The sequence below is a fragment of the Babylonia areolata genome, chromosome 25, assembly GCF_041734735.1.
Source record: "Babylonia areolata isolate BAREFJ2019XMU chromosome 25, ASM4173473v1, whole genome shotgun sequence".
NCBI lineage: Eukaryota > Metazoa > Mollusca > Gastropoda > Neogastropoda > Buccinidae > Babylonia > Babylonia areolata.
Window position 1 is genome coordinate 16,750,939 of NC_134900.1, and position 22,040 is coordinate 16,772,978.

The 22,040-nt window shown below is 48.0% G+C and overlaps 1 protein-coding gene across 1 annotated transcript in view; it reads right to left on the reverse strand.

Moving 5' to 3' along the window:
* LOC143299618 (uncharacterized) overlaps positions 1–20,045 on the reverse strand; it is a 77,401-nt gene extending 57,356 nt beyond the window's left edge. Inside the window, exons 1-2 of the mRNA XM_076612912.1 lie at positions 19,912–20,045; positions 17,147–17,571 (exon numbers count right to left, since the gene is read on the reverse strand). Of these exons, the coding sequence (XP_076469027.1) occupies positions 17,147–17,571; positions 19,912–20,038 (552 nt within the window). The 5' untranslated portion in view covers positions 20,039–20,045. The remainder of the gene's footprint in view (positions 1–17,146; positions 17,572–19,911) is intronic.
* Positions 20,046–22,040: the final 1,995 nt, after the last annotated feature.

Below are 22,040 nucleotides of genomic sequence, written 5' to 3' on the forward strand. Positions count from 1 at the left end.
CCCAGACAATCACCCTTGACAGTATTCCATTATTATAGAACATGGATCAAGAATGACTGACTGACCCAAAAAAGCTAGCACGCACACTCAGTCGTTGTTCTTTCGGGAAACTCTTCTGAAGTGTAGAACTCAAATCAAACTATTAGGTTTGGGATACAAAATTTTTAAAAAAATCATAAAAAAGGCTAAAGGAAGGGAGGACCAAATCCTCTTCTTCCGACGTTTTGACCTTTCCCAACCGAGGGTACCCGTTGGCTCATACCTGGGTGATGACACATCGGAGTAAAATGCCTTCACAAAGGGCTCAACACTCTGTCGAAACACGGCCTCGAACCCTGATTACTGGCAATAAACACTGGTTTCTGTCGAAACACGGCCTCGAACCCTGATTACTGGCAATAAACACTGGTTTAGAAGTCCAACGCTTGACCGATTCTGCCACGGCGCCTCGTTAAGTCTCGTTTGATCTTTCATTTGGACACTCGAGTGGTCCTCCAGTCCACCGGCTGGAAACTAAGCGCATATGGGGGACACAGAAACAATGTCTGGTCTTCGGATGACATAATACTCGTGTAACCATTCACAGAGAATGGAGAGGTGGGGTGGCGTGGAACTATCTTTAACACGATACCCACACACCACCACAACGACAACAGAAATCGAACGGGCAGCAGCGAAAAGGAACCAGCAAACGTTGCACTACACTGACACCAGAATCACAACGACAACCTTTTCATGTATACACGGGCATTATCATGATAGAACAGGTTTTGCCGTGGATCCTTCTCGAGCTATGTATACCGATGATAAAAACTGAAGATACAGTTTTGCAAACTTTCTTCCTTTTTTTAGCTGCTTCTTTATTTCCCCTTCGTATTTTTCAATGCAATTTATGTTTTCCGTGGTTCATTTCCAACAAAGTAAGTTGCCACTCCGTCAAAACTCAATTTGAAACATTCTGTATTTCCTAACACCCTTCCAAGACCTCCGTCCCAATGTACTTATGAATAAAAGTTTGTTGGGTTTGTTTTTTTTTCAGGCTGAGAACACATGTGTACAAATGAAAGTGCAGGATGGGTCAGTATGTTCTACAGTATTATGATGATCGTCGTTAATTATAACATGAAGCCTCTGCGAAAATTTGAGGCCTGTCAGACAACAAGGGGAAAAAACGGTGTGTATTCTGTGAAGACAATAAACGAAGCACTCAACTCTTTACGAGCATGTGCTTCACAGCTTTAGGATGGTACAGAAAAAAATGTAATGGGAAACGCACTTCCTTTTCACTCCCCCGTCCCTCTCCCAAACACACACACACTGACACACACACACACACACACACACACACACACACGCACGAACAGATACGTCTGCCACACCGGTTTTAACCACCCCTGTGGGTGTTTGCTGATTTCCGACCTGTCATAACATTGGATTCCAGCGGAAAGAGATTGCCAAAGCGTCTGTGACCTGGCGGGGTCCAAACTCGGTGAATCGCTCTTTAAGCCCCTGCCCCTACCCCAACCCCTCCCCCCCATCCCCCGGCAATATCCCCAGCCACAACTGTACCCGGTGATGCCACGGACACCGGATCAGACAGTGTGCTCAATGCACAGCACCACGACAAACCTGTGGATTACTTACTATCTATCATTGAGAACTTTGGGCATTATCAGTGGAGGGCAGGGCGCGGTAGCCGAGTGGTTCTAAAGATTGTTGGAATTCTGTTTCGAGGCGGGTCGCTGAGGTTCGTCATTGGTTCCAATCTTGACAGCGCCGAGTGTGTGGGAAACGGCGGGGTGGATATTGTTTACCGGTCTTTCGCGTATGTGTGTTGGGACTACTTGGACCTTAAGCTATGTCTGATACTGATAGTCAGTCGTGCTCGACTATGACTATGACCATCAGAACAGCAGAGGAAGTAACTGCTGTCCCGACTATCTGGACTAGAATTTAATTATAGTAGAGTGTGTCATGCCCATGTTTCATCCCCATGTTACATTAGGACAGTCGGCTCTGGGATGGTTCCTAAAGGCCGAGTAGCCCCCAAGGCTGCAGTACTTAGAGCCAGTGCAATTTTGCCTCCTAGTTTGAGAGTCACAGTCTTTCACAAAAGACTAAGCTGTAAATGATTCCCCAGTGCGACAGAGAAACCACTGATAATATAACTCTCACTTTGCTGTTGGCCCAACTGTAACCCATAAGACATACAGAAGATCAAATACATGCATGCAGACGATCAGGTAGGCAGCGGTACGAAGACCCCGCCACAAAAAGCATGGAACCTTTTTTTCACAGGCTCTGTGTTTCGCCATTTATGTCGAAGTCAGGTGGGTTATGGAAATACAGCCAGCATGCAAACATCGCCGAAATTGGAATATGGATGCCTACAGGACGGGGTTAAAACGGTCATACACGTAAAAGCCCACTCGCTGAAACATTGTGGCGAATGTAGGAGACGCAGCCCGCGAATGCCGAAGAAAAAAAGGAAATAGGGAAGATAGGGAGGAGAAAAGAAGACGAAGAAGGAGATGGGAGAGGAGGAAGAAGAAGAAGAAGAAGCGCTCTGTCAGACCATCTGTAGGAATCTGGTGAACAGTAAATTATGTGCATCGCCCCAAGGACTCCTCACATAATTAAGGGAGATGAAGAACACACCGTCCATCAGAGACTCAAGAGCTTACGCCCCCCCCCCCTACCCCCACCCCCACACACACAAACACACACCCTCCCAGCCCCTTCCCTCGAGCTGTTGCGTCGCTCCTGACCAATAAAACTGACGGCTGCTCCGCTACACACGCTTCACGAGCCAATAAATGTCCACCTCCCCCTTTCTGTGCCCGTCTGTGCTGTTCACATAAAGCGCGGCAGCGGAACAAAACGGCAGTTGCAAAAACAAAACAAAAACAAAAACAAACAACCCGTCTGCACGCCAGACGCTGCATCACCCAGATTCAATGCAACAGAACAGAGCAGACTTCGCGTCCAGCAAAACAGTTTTATGACTGGAAGTTTACAGACAAGTTCGTACAACACGCAGACACAACTGCCTCCCCGAGCACGTAATGTGAACACGTGCCTTTCTGCTAACGTGCATGCATTATGCAACAAGAAACAAGGGTGCACGTGGAAATGTGGAAAACTGTTTAAATAAATAAAATCCCCAGTCTCTCTCCGTTTGGTGTGTGTGTGTGTGTGTGTGTGTGTGTGTGTGATTGAGAGAGAGCGAGAGAGGGAGGGTGTCTTTGTCCCAGGCGCGTCCATGAGTGTGTGTGTGTGTGTGTGTGTGCGAGCGTGTGTGCGCGTGCGTGTGTGTGTCTGACTGTCTCTGTGTGTGTGTATGTCAGAGATCGCACGAGTTGGTTTATTTGATCCCATCCTGACAAGCAGTCTTTAGCCACAAAGGCTGACAGAAAGATAAGGGGGCAGGGGGGAGGAGAAAGAACGGGAGTACGGGATGGGCGGGACACAGAGAGATAGACAGAGGGGGGAATGGATGGCTTGAAGGTCTGTGGAGGCAAACTAATCATAACAGGGGGACAGGCTGACAACAACAGGAGAAAGCCAAACTGTCACAGCCGTCGCTGGGAACACCCACGACGACCCATCACTTTCGTTCATTCATCCATTCACCACCAGCTGAAAAGGGCTCAGCGCTTCACTTTGACAACTGCGTGTTTCCAGTTCTGTTACCGACCAACAGAGATTTAGCTGTTGAGCTGAGCCATTATTGTAGGCTTACACTGCGTCACAGTGGATTCACAGCCGACCTCCGTACATAGTGCCATCAATATAGTGTGCCGACATTACGCTACATGCTCACTTCGAGGTTTATCAAGGAGTCCCTCTATACTAGGAGGCATTCCATTTCGGCCGAATGGAGGACTGTTCGAACCATATGTCCACTTAACCCAAACACCGTGAACAGACTGACACACAAAACTGACGCTGGAATAGACCGAAGGAATTAAAATATATGGCGAGTGCGTAAAGGCATGCTTTTGTATTTAGGCCGATGCTTTGAAGTATAATGTTGCCGTGAGTTAATGGAATATCTGACATCGCTGAGTTATGACATTCACTGTCTGTCTCCCCTGATGCCGCATCAAACTGTTTATACCTTGCTCCTGTGTTAAATTTCACTGACATGAGCACCAAGTCTCGTTTTCTCTGGCTCTTCAGTTGCTTTAAATATACTTTCCGCGAGATACATGCCATGCCCATGGTAAACTGACACCATTATTATTTTGCTTCCGGTTCGGGCAGTTCCAGACTCGTTGTTACCGCCGTTTGCATAAAAGGCTTCAGCTGATCATAGGGTAATATAAGTGTCGGCTCTGGGTGTCTTGTGGATGGAGGATGGGATCCATTCGTTCAGAACACAGCATGCTATATTTCAATGGGACGGGCCGAAACGGACGCTCCTTGGAGCTCTGGACGTACGATCAGGATGACACACGATCAACTTGACATCAGTCCGGGCTAGGCTGCATGAACGATATTCTTCTTCGTTGGTGGAGAACGACTACCACGTTCACTCGCATGTATACACGAGTGGGCTTTTACGTCTATGTGTATGACCATTTTTACCTCCGCTATGTTGGCAGTCATACTCCGTTTTGGGGGGAGTGTATGCTGGATATGTTCTTGTTTCCATAACCCAGCGAACGCTGACATTAACGTGCGTATCTGATCTGCATGCTTGTACACACGAGGGGGTTACAGGCACTAGCAGGTCGGCGGCATATCTGCTGACCAGGGAGATCTGGGGAAAAAAAATCTAAACTGACCCTTTACCCACCAGGCGTCGTGACCGGAATTCGAACCCGGGATCCTCAGAGTGATAGTGGGACACTTTAACCACTCGGCTGTTGCGCCCGCCGGTGGTGAGCGATCTTTAGCAGCGCAAAGGCAGTTTGCTTAGCGTTAACAACTGTCCTGAGCTTACACTAATTACACAGGCTTAAGAACATTATTAAACTAAGCAAACTTAGAGCTCAGGCAACCCAGTACAGGGTCTCACGGGTGTTTTTGTTGTTGTTGTTGTTGTTGTTGTTGTTTTGTTTTGTTTTGTTTTTGTTTTGTTTTATTTTTCTCAACCATTCGGTTGAAACGGCTCGTGGAGTGGAGCGGCTCCTCTTAGCGACCTCACAGGGTTGTTGTCATCCGGACTGGTGGGCTGAGCTGGGGATCCCTCCAAGCAAAGGTGGCAGGCACCCTGTGATCCGCCCGGGGACAGCGCAATGTGTGAAGAGCGGAGTATAATAGTAGGAAAGTGACTGAGCGGGAAGCCGGCAGGTACAGTGTCACGGGGTCAGACAGGGGGAGAGCAGAGAGGGAGGGGAGGAGGGTAGAGGGTGAGGGTAGGGTGGGTAAGGGGGCAGTTATCGCTTAAACCTGTCCGTCAACATCAAAAGACCGAGGCGGCTACTACAGTAGCCACAACACACACACACACACACACACACACACACACACACATACACACACACTCACACAGACCATGAGGCCACCACACCAAAGGCGTCGTCATGTACCTGCGCCTTCCATTATCTCCTTTCCCTTCAGGGGGAGGAAAACAGTCGTCTGGATAAGAGGTCCTCCTGAGGTCAAAACATCATTCATAAATTTTTTGCACTGTTGACCGAAGCTTCGTTATCATTGTCATTCATGATTCATGTGTTTGTGATCTACAGTACGATAGCATAGAAAATGCCCTTGTTAAAGTTTCACACACACACACACACACACACACACACACACACACACACACGTACAAACCAATTCATACACGAGTAAAAGATGAAATAAAAAGAAAATTATGATTTTGGAATAATCTGCCGTCTTTTTTGTTTGTTTTTGTGCTGGCATCAGATGAACCTGTAGTATCCACTGAATGAATGAAAAAATGAAATATAAGGTGAACAAATGAATGAATGAACGAATGAATGAGCAAATGAATTAATGAATGAATGAATAGAAGAAGGGGTGGAAGAAGGGATGAGAGAAATGAATGAATCTCGCAACATCTGCAAGCATTGTGCTGTTAATAACCCACGAATTCAATCGATGATGTACCGTGAAGTCTTTCACGAACGAGAGGCATCAATCGACGAAAGCCACGTTTTAACGTTGCGACAGCTGCATCGCATACCACACTTGAGGAAAAAGGAAAAAAAGAAAAGAAAAGAAAAAGAAAGAATAAAGTAGCATTCTTACCGTATATTACATGCATAAGAAATAGCATTCATCTCTCACCACCTCTTTTTTCCAGTCGAACGAGTCTTCACTATTGTTTTTGTAACATCTTTCGTTCCGTCCCTTTATAAAGAATAATTGTAAATTTTTGTTACGCTTTGTTGCAGTACTATCAGTCATGGACTAGCCGATACATGTCTTACTATTGTTTACCATCATCTGTAGCACTTCGTGGGTGGGTGGGGTGGGGTGGGGAACGAGAGGGCGGGATAGCTGGTTGGGTAGGTTGTGCGAGGGGGTGTGAGTGTGTGTGAGTGTGTGTGGGTGTGTGTGAGGGGGAGGGGATTTCCCTGTCATCCTGACCTGCTTTCTTTGAGATACAGAGACAGAGAAAGAGAAACAAAGAGAGGCTGAAGCTTGACTGGATGACCCTGACAGGAAACGAATGATGAGCGCCTCAGTAACAGGCAGCTCAGTATCAGTTGGTTCTACCCAGTTACTGAGGCAGCCTATTATGCAGATTAATGACTCGCTGCTCATTGTCAAACGCTTTGAGCTTGGTCCCTGACGAGGATATACGCTATAAATATACGTATCCCGCATACCAAGCAACCATTCAGTTTCATTATTTCTAAAACCTTTAAGTATCCATATCAGTCATTCTAGTCAGTCATATTACTATTCACTGCCGTCAACAACGGTACATGCCGTCGGCCACACACCGCGACCACGTGGACTGGCTGGCTCATAGTGGTGCGTGTGTTACTCGGATAGCTGGATAGAAGCAGAAACGTATCCTACTACAGTGACCCCGGGTGTATTTTTCAGTCATGTGATACCATTGAAGGGTCCCGCTTGTACTGTATTCTAGTCATGTCTCACTTTTCACTACATCCGCCCACCCACCCCAACCCCCAACCTCCGATCCACCTGTCCACTAACCCACCCACCTCCGAACCTTAAACCACCCAAACACACACACACATGCGCGCGCAAACACACACACACACGCACGAACGCACACACACACACACACACACACACACGCGCGCGCACGCACGTACGTACGTACGCACGCACATCAGTATTCCGCTAGTGATTCAGAAATCATTGCTGAAAGTGTTTAGAAACCGGGTGTGAAAACAGTACCCGCACTTGAAAAGAGAAAGATGGATATGAGAGAGAGAGAGAGAGAGAGAGAGAGAGAGAGAGCACGGTAGTAAGCAAGCTGAGGTACCTTTCTCCCCACACCCGAAGTCAACGGAGGTCCACGAACGCGCAGGGGTACCTTACTACTTCACTTTGGTGAAACAGAATCTGGACAAAAATGAAGTGATTAATCCAAAGCGCTGCAATTTAAAAAGTAGTTGTTGTTGTTTTGTTTTTTGTTGTTTTATTTTCTTCTTTTTTTTTCAATGTGTTTTCTTTTTCGATTTCCCCCTTCCCTTTATAACCCATCCCCCTTCATGATAATTTTTATGGAGGCCAAAGGTGAGATTGGGGCAGGTGGAGTTGGATGGAGGGTGTGAGTGAGTGGCTGAGAAAAACGAAAAGGGGGTGTAGGGGACGAGTTTCCATTTTCTGTTTATGATGACTGATTATGCTTTGGTAGCCTCAGTGCGTGCGTACGTCAGTACGTGCGAGCGGGACTGAATGTAAGTGTGTACGTTTGTGTGCGTGCGTGCGTGCGTGCGTGCGTGCGTGTGTGTGTGTGTGTGTGTGTGTGTGTGTGTGTGTGTGTGTGTGTGTGTGTGTGTGTGCTCGCACGTGCTTGCATGCGTGTGTATGTGAGTGTCAGTGGGTGTGCGATGTCCGTGCAGACGCATGCCTTGCGCACGCGGCCATACTGATGGGCAGCATAAGAGGAATGATAGCTGAATCTGACTATGACTATCAGAACAGCAGAGGAAGCAACTGCTGTCCCAACCATCTGGGCTAGAATTTGATTGAAATTAAATGAAATTATGGTGCTTAGAGCCTCGCCGACCACTAAGGCCATCTCAAGGCTATCGCCATGTTAATAACTACTACAAGAGTAAAAAACAAACAATTAAAACGAATCACCACTTCAAACTTTCCACTCAAAGTTTAAAAAAAACTTCCATAGTTTAAAACCTTCAAATCTGATTAAAAATGTTCACTTCTTTCAAGAAGTTCATCAGCGTCCATGGAGGGACATCACGAAACAAGGTCTTCAAAGAAACCGCCGTGTAATATCTGTGTCTAATGTCATGCAGATCCCAACAGTCAAGAAGCACGTGTTTCACGGTGAGAGGCCCATCACAGGGAATACATCGAGAGGCCTCTTCCCCCTTCAACAAGTAAGAATGAGTAAAAAAAAAAAAAAAAAAAAAAAAAAAAAATGTGCCCCGCATGCAGTCTGCACAGCACAGACTCCTCCTTTCTGTTCTTCACCCCTGAAGGGAGGGTCTCTTTTAGGTCTGGACGGATCTGGAAGAGCTTGTTGTCCGTCTGGGTGTTCCACTCCTCTTGCCAAAGATCCTTAACATAAGTGTTCACCTTCTGCTTCATGTCTGTGTATGGAACAAAGGATCTCGATAATTCTTTCTTTTCAGCGTTCTTGGCCAGCATGTCTGCCCTTTCGTTACCACGAATGCCAACATGTCCGGGAACCCAGGCCAACACTTTAGAGTGGAGAGTGTCTTGCCCAAGTTACATCCACACCGTCTCTCGGCCAAGAGGGATTTAGGACAGTCGGCGTTGGGGATGGTTCCCAAAAGCCAACTAGTCCCAAAGGCTGCAGCACTAACAACCAGTGCAAGTTTGCCTCCTAGTTTGAGAGTCAATAGTCCTTCACAAAAGATTAAGCTGTAAATGACTCCTCACAGTAATGGAGAAAGCATTAAGCATACAGATCTCACTTTGTTGTTGGCCTAAATGTAAGCTTACGTCAATCTGTGATAAAAGCTGAGCGTTGGTCAGTATACAGAATAAACCTAATACCTGCAAGAGATGGGCCGGGAGAAATGGTACAGAGCAAGACGAAAGTGTGCAGTGGCTCAGTGAAATGGGACGTGGAAGGTGAAGGAAGAAGAGAGTATAATAAATTATAGCAGCGGTAGTCGAGTGGAGACCCCCTGCGCGGTTTCATCGTGGTCCTTCCTCCCTACCGCGGCAGTTTATTTATTAAGAGTATAGTGAGTGTGTGTGGGGGGGGGGGAGAAGGGGGGGGGGGGGGGGGGGGGAGGCTCGTGCACAGTAACGACCGTGAGACAGGTGCACAAGCCCACAGAAACAAAGCGAGCAATGAGTGAGAGGGGGTGGAGAGAGACAGAGAGAGGAGATGGAGGGGGTGGGAGAAGGATGGGGGAGGGGGGGGAGAGTGGGTGGAGAGAGACCGACAGAGGAGAGAGAAGGGTAGTGGGATATAAGAAGACAGATGGGGGGGGGGGCAGAGAGCTGGATAAAGAGGGTAGGAGAGAAGAGGGAGGGAGAGAGGAGGAAGGAAGAGAAGGCAGAAGATGAGAGAGAGAGAGAGATTAGAAAAGTGTGTGTTGCTTGAATTTGAAGTCTGGACGGAGGAGAACCGAATGAGAAACCGAGGAGAGAAAGATAATTCTGGTCTTCAAAAAATAATAAACATCGTAGTAAGTGCGCCCATGAGTGTGCGTCCTTGTGTGTGCGCATATGAATAAGCGTGTGTGTTTTTTGTGATCGTGCGTATGAAGGCACGTTGTGTGTATATGGGCTGTTACCTATGCGTGTGTATGTCCATGCACGCACGTGCGTGTATGCGTATGTGTGTCAGTGTTCGCGCGCGCGCGTTTGTGTACCCACGCGCATGTGTGTGGTCTGACAACCATTGGTTTGTGGGGCTAAGTAGCAAGTGACACAGACGAGTGTGTGCGTTTCCGTTGGTTGACACTGGCAGATAGAATCTCACTTTCCTTCCTCCCTCCTCCTCCTCTCTCTCTCTCTCTCTCTGTGGGCCCTCTCCGATTTCTCACCCAAACACCAGTCACCACACCCCTCCGTATGATGTTTGCACGGGCAGCCCCCACTGACCCCAGTACCTACAATAGGTCTCACGCCCTCCCACTCCCCCCAGCCCGGAGTTCTTTAGAACTCTCCCCACCGACCCCGACCCCCCAACCTCCTCCCAGTCCCAAGTCACTCAGTCCAGTCAGTCAACGATGGATGGCCTTCAACCCAACTGCAGCTACAATTTTCTTTTCTTTTCTTTTCTTTTTTTTAAAAAACAAAACACACGCTTCACCGACACTCAAGTCAACTCTCAGAACCGCCACAGACCATACTACGACGAAAAGCAAAACCAACAATAACTTTTTCCCCGTGTTTTCTTGTCTGACTGTCTCCCTACCCCGCCTGCCCCCTCCCTACTGCCCGGGCGTCGCAGAAAAAAAAAGAAAAAAAAAAAGTCTTTGAACTTGATAGGGTGGGCGACCCCGGGTGTTTCCAGTTGGTTTGTGGTTATATTGTCAAATGAAAGTCTTGACTGCTCCGGGAATTGTCGGAGGGAGGAGGAAGATTGTGAAGCGCGTAATGGTATGTTGTGTGTTTCAGGTACGTTGTGTGTGCTTAGCTCAATGAATAGGGGTTTACCACCGCGGGCGGTGCAGGGAGATGATTGTGGTGGAGTGACCTGCAGATGCTAATCGCAATATGATGGAGACTGTCACACACAGGCACAGACGCGCGCGCGCAATGAGACAGACTGAATAAGAAGGGACAACTGAGGGAGCTAGGGACGGGGGTTATCGGAGGAAAGGGGAGACAGACAGCCAGACGAGCAGACTGAGAGATGATGAATAACCACGGACGTGTTACCAATACATCATTAATGACGATAAACCACAGGTACTCTTGAATTCTGTCTTCTTGAATTCATTTTAACTGTTTCGCTCACATCATGTCAAACACACATATTTACACGCTCATACACACGGATGAATTGGGAGGAGGGAAACAAGAGTGGAGAGTGGGTGGGCTAGAGAAAGAGGCAGACAAATGGAAAAAGCGAGCGAGTGAGGAAGCGAGAGGAAGAGACAGAGAGAGACACACACAGACAGAGACGATAACAATAAGGGAGAGAGAGAGAAGGGGGTAGGGGTGGAGGGAGATAGATAGATAGATCGAATTTAGCGGGTGCCCGGGAGCAAATGCTACGAAAAGTTGGTTCGGGCACACAATTTTGTCTGTCGAGAGTGCACAGTTGGCACTCAAAATTTGATTGAGGCTAAAGAAAATTAACCAAAAGACACACCAAGAAAGCAAGCTCGATCGCGGTTGATCGAAATGTAAAGTGTCGCCGGCTGCAGCTCGCTTCGCGGAGCAGTATCTTTGCGCGTACGCGATCGGATGTTGACGTTCATGGCGCATTAGCGACGAACGATGTTTCCAATCTTCAATGTTAACTTAAAGAATGGCTCCCGAAACAGAGGCGAAAGCTCAGAATGACAAAAAGAATAAACAGCAGGAGTACGAATCAAAGCACCAGCGCGTGTTGTACAATGAAGCCTGGCAGAAAGACTTTCCTTGACACACGGTTGAAACGAAGGAAGATTTTACTGATTTCATTTTATTATGCTGGCACCCAAAACCACAATTATTTTGTCCAGAGTGCCCGACTGGCACTCAAAAAAGTAAGTTAAATTCGAACCCTGCAGAGAGAGAGAGAGAGAGAGAGAGAGAGACAGACAGACAGACAGACAGACAGACAGGCAGACAGAGAGCAGAGACAGACGGAATAAATAGAGGAGGAGAGTCAGAAAATGAGAGAGACAGAGAGGGAGTACAAAGAAGGAAAAACGGGAAGAAATGAGAAGTTTGGGGAAAAGAACGCTGCTCTGGGCAACGAGTAAAAAAATTTTTTTTTTTAAATTAAAGGTATATAAAATAGAACAATCTGTACTGAGATTGATGGACTAAAGACATGATGGGTTGAACCACACCTAACTTCAGAAGATACAGGGACGTCACAAACTACGATGAACGACATGAACAAGGTCGTGACAAACACCAACCGCTACGGACAATACGTTAAGACCAGGCGTCAAGAATTCAGTACCAGTCCGTCTCCATGTAAAAAAGACAAGGTGCTATCTCTCCACCCAAAGCCACTGCCGATATAAATCATTGCCACACCGTAAAAACGCTAATATATCACTCCAGCTTGCGTAAGGTAGTTTGTGACAGACCACGGACTGAAAGAAAAGAAAGAGGAGAAAGAGAGAGTGGGAGGGGCAGACATACAGACAAACGGACAAAGTGAAAGACACACAGAACACTGAACATTGAATTGTTTACTGAACACCTGCCATAAGCATTTGTACTAACAATGGGGGGATAGGATAGCGGTCCGTGGAAATGGGTGGACATAGCAGCAATATTTACATCATAAATAATAATATTCAAACAAGAGAGACAGACACACAGACAACAGACACACCCTCCTCACACCCCTCAAGACCTCGCCAGTTCCAGAAACCTCTTACATCCTTGAAAAGCCAGCCACTAGACATCGCGATCGAGCCCACTACTTCTATATTACCACTATCAAGATTTCATCACTTCAACCCCCAGCTACTGCTGCTATCCGGAGGGCGCTAAATTTCCCCGACCTTCAAATAAAGCCCCGGTGGCGGTGCCGTCCGTAGTATACACCAGAGTAGAGTATAGTGGGGTTGGGAAGAGGGGGGGGGGAGGGGTCCTACCCCCTAGCCTCTGATAAGAACCGAGCGAGTTCCGTCTTCACAGTCTGCCGGCATGGCCCTAAATCGCCCTTCACGTGCAATTACCAGCGGGGAACTGCAAGACAAGCCCGCCTCACCTGTGGCCCTCCCCCCTTGCCACCACCACCACCGCCGCCACCACCACCACCGTACCGCCGCCGCTGCGCATCCTCTGCTATATACCTGCTGTTGCACCGGACGTCAGAGCACGCTCCAACGCTTCCGAAGACAGCCCGACTGAGCCTCGAAGACCTACATCACACACACACACACACATACACACACACACACACACACACACATACCGTCTCTCTCTCTCTCTCACACACACACAGCTACAGGAGGACAGGGGGATGGAGGCAAAGGAGGACTACAGAGGAAGAGGAGTGAAGGGGTTTGAGGATGTTCTTTCCGTGTCTGCGCGGCTGAGTGCTCTAAACACTTGTTAGATCTGTGAGAGAGCTGGGAGAGGACGGGTGAGCGGAGACTGAGGAAGGGGTTGGGGGATTGGAGGTAGTGGTGGGTTGAGGGATTGGGAAGATCAAAGGGATGAAGTGGGGCAGGTACAAATGGCTTCCCCGACCACGCAAGACTCAGTCAAGGGATCTGGCTGGCTGTTGTGTTACCCTTCGATGCTCTCGTTCGTCGCTCAGGTGTGGTTGGGTTGGTTGGTTCCACTGCTGCCTTTCTGCTGCTTCTATTCACTTCCACAGACCAGACCCCACAACCACCTTCATTCCCAGACGGCGTAGGTAACTCAAATCAATCTCTCTCTCTCTCTCTCTCTCTCTTTGACACACACATACACACACATGCGCGTACGCACGCTCTCCCTCCCTCTCTCTCTCTCTCTCTCTCTCACACACACACGTGGCGTGATGTGCATGTGTGCATAAAAGGCACACGGACTGACTCATCTAACGATGCGGGAAACGCCCGTTCCCTGGGGGTCACTGTCGTCCCCAATCACTGTCAAAAGGAATGAAACTTCTGATTACAAGCCAGAAGGAAGGGGGAAGTAAAGCGGCCAAGAAAGGTGGGTGGAGGAAGGGAGTAGTGGAGGGAATGGAAAGGGGAATGTGTGTGTGTGTGTGGGGGGGGGGGGGGGTGTTGAGAGCCGGGGGGGGGGGGGGTTCGGGGGGTGGAGGTGGGGGTTCAACTATCATTCCACGACGCTCGAATCAAGAGATGTGCAGTATGCACACCGTCCCGTCAAAATGTAACTCCAGTCGAAGCAATTCCCAACGACAATATAGTAATGTACACAAGGAAACACATCACATGCACACCGGCGGGCACGCACGTACGCGCGCACGCCGGCCCATCTGCACAAAATGCACATTCTCATGCAGCCGAAACGAAACGAGAGAGAGGAGGGGTGTGGGGGCGGAGGGGGGGCGTAGGGTGGTGGTGGTAGAGGCATAGTATGGGAAGGTGATGGATAAAGAGAGAGAAAAGGGTGGGGGCTGGTGGAGGCACAGTATGGAAAGGGGATGGATAAAGAGAGAGAGAGGGGTGGGGCTGGTAGAGGCATAGTATGGGAAAGGGATGGATAAAGAGAGAGAGAGGGGATGGGGGGGGGGGGCAGGTAGAGGCATAGTATGGGATGGGGATGGATAAAGAGAAGTCGAATCCATGGTTGTGATTTGTACAGTGACCATATATATTTGAAAATCAAATAGGGTCTAGTGTTTAAACCCCCCACCGTGATCCCCCCTCCCATCACCCACCTCGCCCCCTGCCCCCCAAAAGAGAGTTATTCCCAATTCAAAGTACAAAGTTCAGTTTCTCATTCTGACAGCATCCAGAAAGGCATTGACTTGTCGCAGCTGCTTGCATTCAAAGTTCACAACTTTACCAGTTTAATTTCTTTTTCTTTGTTGTTGCTTTTTTTCCCCTCTCTTCTTACACTCGCAACAACAGTCACGACTAAAATAGTCCCCGGTAACAACTCCCAGTCAAGATGTATATATATACAAGTCACCAGCGCACATTCCTGGCTAAAGGCATTGTTGTAGTACTGTACGAGAGTCGGTCGGACCTTGTGAACTGCCAACAGAGAGCCAGGCATGCTGTGCTGTGCCCGCGGTGGTTACGTACACGGACGTACCGTGTATAGCTGAACACTGTTCTGCCCGTCGATCAGAAGACAATGAAAGGAGGCGCCCGGTGCGGCCCAGGCTTTTTACTTACGCCACATTCCCAAGGGCCAGCCAAACTGGGCCGTAGAAACAACCACCACCACCAGTCTCTGACCTGCCTGCTCAGTCTACTCCTCATACAAACCTGTGCCCTCCTCCTCCCTCTCCCACTGTTTGTAACGTGTTGCCGTGGAAATAGGTCACTGCCTCCAAACTATGCCTCCTAGAAGAGGAAGAAGGAGGGTGGCGAGGTGAGGTGTACCTCCCCATCCCCCCTTTTTCATTTTCATTTTATTTTTTATTTCGTTTTAAGACCTCGGACCAGTTCACAACACTGCTTCGCCAGGTCCGGCGTGGGACAATTTCACTTTTAACAGCCGGACACTTGACTGACCCGGCCTTGAGAGAGAGTGGTGGACCAAGAGTACAGTGAATGATGTTTGAAGGCGGTGGCACTGAGGACACAGAGTGCACTCCAACCTGAAAACCTGTTGGAACAATGCCACGGAATAAAACGTGCTGACGTATCGGCTGACGTATTGGCTGAGCTTGCAGACAGGGGAGGAGAAGAAAAAAAAGATTTGCTTGAACCACTGGATCAAAACTGGTGTTTATGCTCTCTTATAGCGGCAGTTACAGCAATCATGCCACCGCGGAATCTTGACTGTTGGTAAAAAAAACATATCTGCCGACCTGTTCAGCACTCGGAATAACTGTTGTTGTTGTTGTTGTTGTTGACTTCATAGAAGCATCTATCAGACTCTTTTCCCCCAGCATACTGACGATGCAAACGGTGCAAAGTAGGGAGGATTCTCCTTGTCCTCATCGACTCTGATTTTGTTTTTAATTTTAAAACATTGATAAATGTAACACTCGTCTGACTACAGTTCTGGAATAAACTAAATAAATTCTCTTCACATCAATCCAAGACCCCAGGTACCGAACAACTTGACCTAAAGGGTGAAAGCCAATAGATCGTTAACCTCAACTCGTACGTTCATCAACAAAACAGGAAAAACAAAGATATACAAAGCAATAACTTACTTTGTATGCAGACAATAAAGTATACAGCTTGCTTCTCCAGTAGCAATTATAATATTATATATTTTACGCCAACGTACACATTTAAACAGTCGCCGGCCGCAACCATCGATAATCAAATACTTGTGTCGGCCATTGTACAAGACAGAATCCCTCCCAATGGTTCGTGTTGTATGTGCCTTTAGCCATATGCTAAGCCATAAACAACATGAATGATTTGTCCTCACGCGACAACAAATCCAACACGACAAGGAGACAGCATCAGCCACGACTTGGCGACTTAACAGTCTACGGAGGACATAAACTGACGCCTTGCCTTGACCTCGGCTGACGACTTGTCAACAGACATGGTCCACTTGATTGTATCATCATCCTCCATTACCCAGCTACTCTCGTCAGCAAGTACGGCTAGCTTGATTGTATTTTCACACCCCGTTAACCCGGCTGTGTCATTGATGGGTGAAAGTACGTGTTCTCATCCCGAAACCCCAAGAACTGGCCCTGGGCATTACTGGGACGAACGCATGCAGAAATCGAGGAACTTGCGCGCACGTAGGCAAGCTAAAAATTAAATCAGACCGTGGACAATATTTATGGGAAACAAAAAGTACAGCCTTAACTTCACACACACACACACACACACACACACACACATATATATATATATATATATATATATATATATATATATACAGAGAGAGAGAGAGAGAACTCAGCTGCTCTTGGCACAGTCCTATAACGGCGAAGACAGAAGACAGAAAGGTAGGCCTATCGTCTTGAAATACAGATTGGGAACATTGAGTTATCATTATCACAGAATCATGACGGGGCTGAAGAAAAACAAACAAACAAACAAAAAAGACGGAAAGCGGAATTACTTATTGAACTATATGCAAAATTAATTACCCATTACACCAACGAGACAACAACAACGAAACGACAAACACGGAGAAACGGCACCTGTTTACTGAAGGGACGATTGCATCATTACCGCAGACACCGAGAAAGAAAGAAAAGCAAAGCAGTGAAGATGCAACTATCTCATCCACTTACCATGCCATCACAAAGGGCGAGAGACACCACCGAGTCTGCCTGGCCTTCAACGTATCCAGAATAGAAACACTGCAGGTCACCAATCTCCTCCAGCCACGTGCTATTCCCACTGACACGCTGAATCACAAAGCCCGGCGAGATAAACTCCGATATCGGAATCAGCCGCAGTTGCACAAAAGTGTCGTTGAACAACAGCGGGGAGGAGACGCGGTAGGACAGTTCGCTGGGGAGGCTGGTCCAAGCGTCCTCCCGCACCCCCTCCTCCTCTCTGCTGTCTCTCGCTCGTGCGGCACGTGCGTGTCTCCTGCTGCCTCGTGGACCCCCTTCATCGTAGTCCCCGTAGTGGTGGTGATCGGAGAGCGGAGAGACCGCCGGAGACTCCTTGGCCGCGGGATAGACGATGTCACAGAACTCCAGCGAAGCATCTGTAAGCAACACTGATGTCATGTACTTGATTTTGTATTTGTATTTGTATTACTCTTTTTGTCACAACAGATTTCTCTGTGTGAAATTCGGGCTGCTCTCCTAATGGAGAGCACGTCGCTACACTGACAACGCCACCCAGTCTTTTGTTTTTTCTGCCTGCAATTTTATTTGTTTTCTTATCGAAAATGATTAATATTGTTTATCAAACTGGAATTAAAGACTTCGACACTTGTACTTACGGTCTGTGGGATCGTTTCATATCTCTTACAAGGAACATGGTGAATGATGTTGTGACGAATGAGTAAAGTATGTGACCCTCCTCACATGCACACAATCATTCACTCCATGTGAACATTATTCTGCTTATGCAACATTTGTGTGTGTGTGTGTGTGTGTGTGTGTGTGTGTGTGTGTGTGTGTGTGTGTGTTCTTTTATCACCCGAGAAACTGTTGAATACATTCCCAGGCCACTTCAAAAACGAAAGTAAAGGAAAAGAAGGTATGTATGAGATGCGAAAGACAGACGGGCTTGGGAAACATGCCTGTTCACTGAAACTGACCGGGAAACGAAGATGCACCTTACCGTAAAGATAAAATTGACAGTCGAAGAAATTCTCGCAGAGACATTTTTATATTCATATAAAACACTCCAGGCAATTTTTTTTTCTGTTCACGAAACAGAAAAAACAACAACTGGAAGTGAATGTTTTTGTTCCAGTCAGCATGTTCATGTTAAAAACCGCAAGCAGCCATCCATCACTCCAATACCGCCCCCCCCCCCCCCCCCCCCCCCCCCCCCCCCCCCCCGCCCCTCCCCCCCTCCTCCCACGACTAGACGGGGAGACAGCGGAGTAGATCTGAACCGCTGCCAATAAACACTCCACCAGTCTGATCATGCTGCAATGGTTCTGCTGACTCCAGACTTCCCACGTCCCATTTCAACTGGCAGGCATGCTGGATGGACAAAAATCTAAACCCAAACAACGAACCAACCAAAAAGAAAAGAAAAAAAAAAAGGAAAAAAAAAAAACAACAAAAAAACCCACAACAAAAAACAAACAAAAATCTCCCAACTCAGTCGACAAGAAGCATCGTGCTAATCCGGCGGAGAGACAGACATGGGAGAAGAGACAAGTCTCGCCTCACACTGATGCTTTATGTGAACGATGGCCTGTCGGTAGACATCCATGCAGGGGTCACAAAGCGTGACCAACACAACGACATCACGCAGCAACACCCTCAAACTGCGGATTTCCCCGAAATTCGAGAAGGTTGAAGTAGATTACTTATGTCTTTTTGTGGTTTTTTTGGTTTTTTGTTTTGTTTTTTTTGTTTTGTTAAGTCTCCTGGACTGACTTTGTTCTCCACCCTCCTTTTGACATGGGGCGTTCGTCAAGACGTGTCAATAGCGGATCTGCTATAGGAGAGCCCCCGAGGTGAACAATACTATGATTAAAACGATACTCCTGGCCTGGTAAAGTTGCCCATAGGCCAGCGACGTTTGGAAACTGATGGAGGCTGAGTTCAGTTCTAATGGAATCTAAGTTCTACATTGTACAAGCACAAACCGGCAGGAGCCGGGATTAGAATCTTGGCCGTGCTGTGTTTCAGAGCACATTCATCGGAGCTGGTTACGAACATAGTCTAGACTGCTCAATGAATAGTAAATGTCGCATTTTATTGAGGGGGTATTGTTATAATTCATGTTTGGCACTCACTCCCTTCCACCCTCTTCCCAAAGACAGGAATATCCGAATCCAGATCAAATGCCAGGAGATGAGGCGGGTCAGTCTTCCCAAACCACACACACACACACACACACACACACTTGTAGGTACAGCCGAGAGAAATAATCTCGAAGGGATGGGAGATAAGAAATAATTGTAAGTCGAACTGGAAAGAACAATACCAGCAAAAAAATGAACAGCTGTAAGGCGTTAGGATGCACGCACGCTTTCTTCAGAGTCAGCAGTCTAGCACCGCAAACATAGTCCACATGAACCAAATGTGAAGTTGTTAACACATCACGCACTGCATTGCGAAACAAAAGATAACCCAACAGAAAAAAATCAACAAAACAATAAACACTTTTGACGCTCATTTAACACATGTGAACCAAGATGATAACGTCCGTCACCACTACTATGAAGCCACCACTTGAGAACTATCTTGTGCAACAAAAAAAAAAAAAAAAAAAAAAAAAAAACCCATACGTATGCAGGTTGACAAGGTTATATTATCGTGAGGGTGAACCGCAGGGTTACCAAAAGACAGCGAGGGGAAGGGGGGTATCAAAAGCAATGTTGTAGTTGCTGCTGTTGTTGGTGTTTGTTTTTTACCTGGCGGAAGGTGATGCCGGCGGCAGGTGGGTGTCGCACTCTGTGCCAGCAGCCCAGGCATCAGAAAGAGAGGACACCAGCACAGCAGTCCCAGGGTCATCAGCACAGTCCTCCTCATCCTCCTCATCCCCAACGACTAGCCCCCTGCAACGACCTGCTCGCTTGCCCCTACTGCCCCACACCTTCTAAAGTCGTCATCGACTCCACTACCTGCTTCCTTCACCACTTCCAGTCTGCTTCTCTCTCTTCTCTCTCTCCCCTGCCTGGTGCGTCCCCGACGCAGCACACATTACACACTGGTCCGTGCCATCGGCCACAATGCTTGAATCCCGGAGTAAAGCTCACTGCGCCGCGCGCTAACTTTTTCTCTCTCTCTCTCCCTCTCTTTCTTCTCCCCCGTCTTCTCGCTCCGCCCCCCTCAGGCCTGGCAGCCAATGATGACGCCCAGCGGCCTGTTTGGGCACTGGGCCAACCTCTCTCTCTCTCTCTCTGCTGGCTCCTTCACTACACTACTAGGTCGTCGCCGGTGAAGGAGTAGAGCAAGAAGTTTTGTAAATCAAAGAATGGAGTGTGTGGGGTAAGGAGGAGGAAGAGAAGGATTGGGGGTGGGGGTAGGGGGGAGAGGGAGGAGTGGAAGGAAGGGTGTAAAAGGGGGTAGAGTGCGGTCACTGCCTGTATGCCAGTCTGCTGGCTGACAAATCCACCACCACCACCCCACCACCCCCACCGTCAGTAGTGCGGGAACTAAAAAGTCGGTCTAGCACATGATACAAAAATCACACCTCCAGCACAAACACACACACACACTTACCTTCAGTTCTTGCTTTCGGAGTGGGGGGGCGTCGTTTTGCTAACATTGCCGATCCCTGAGCCTTTTATTCTTTCAGAACCGGCGGGGTGGGGAGGAAGTATAAGGACTGGGTTCCGCTTGCTTCCACAGTAAAGGCGGCTGCCGCCTGCAAAAGACTAGGTCACGCACGGTCCGGCGCCAGGAGCCGGTACGGTCACGCCCCTCGTGAGGACCCGCGTCAGTCAGACGACGTCGTCGACGGAACTGCGGTGAATTAAGTTCGTATAGTACCCCCCCCCCCCCCCCCCATCCCCCCCACCTCCGCTCCCCACCCACCCATCCCCGTCCGTTCATCACTGCCAGTCACACACACACACACACACATTGAGTGTCCATAACTCTCTCCCGGCTCTCTCCCTCACCCACACACGTACACACATTAGTGTCCATAACTCTCTCACTAACTCACTCACACACACACATTTAGTGTCCATAATTCTCTTACTCTCTCTCTCTCTCACATACATTTAATGTCCATAATTCTCTCTTACCCTCTCCTTCCCCCACCCTCTCAGTCTTTCTCACACACACACATTCGCGCGACATGCACTCACTCATTCACTGCCGTAGTGTCCATACTGAATTTCTTCGATGAGTCACACACATCACTGCACGGCAGCTCTCTCTCTCTCTCTCTCTCTCTCTCTCTCACACACACACACACACACACAACCAAAAAACCCAAAACAACAACAAAAAAACAACAAACGCACACACACTGACACACACACAAGCAAGCAAGCGCACACATACACACACTTCAACACCAGACAGTGAATACTTTAATGGCATGGCTATGGAACATAATAGTTCTTAATTTCATAGTTCAGGTTATTGATGCAGAACGTGGCGGCTTACCAAAAAACGGGAAAACGATCACACAGCCCCACCCCCCTAACACACATACCTCAACACCAGACTGAATGCTTTTATGGCAGGATTATGGAACATAATGGTTCTTATCTACAGAGTGCAGGTGAAAGACGCAGAACATGGCGGCTAACAAACCCCACCAAAAAAAAACAACACACAAATACACGCGCATACGCACGCGCACACATGCATACACCCACACGCACACACAAACACATACGCCGCACACACGCACGCACACACACTTACACACACACACAGTCCAGCGGTGTTCCTTTGATGGGTTTCGCGACATAAAAAGAGTCTGAGTCACACATAATTATCACTACTGGTCACACACACAAATACACCCCAGCACACACACACACACACAGTGTCCACAATACAAGTTCCTTTCATGTGTTTT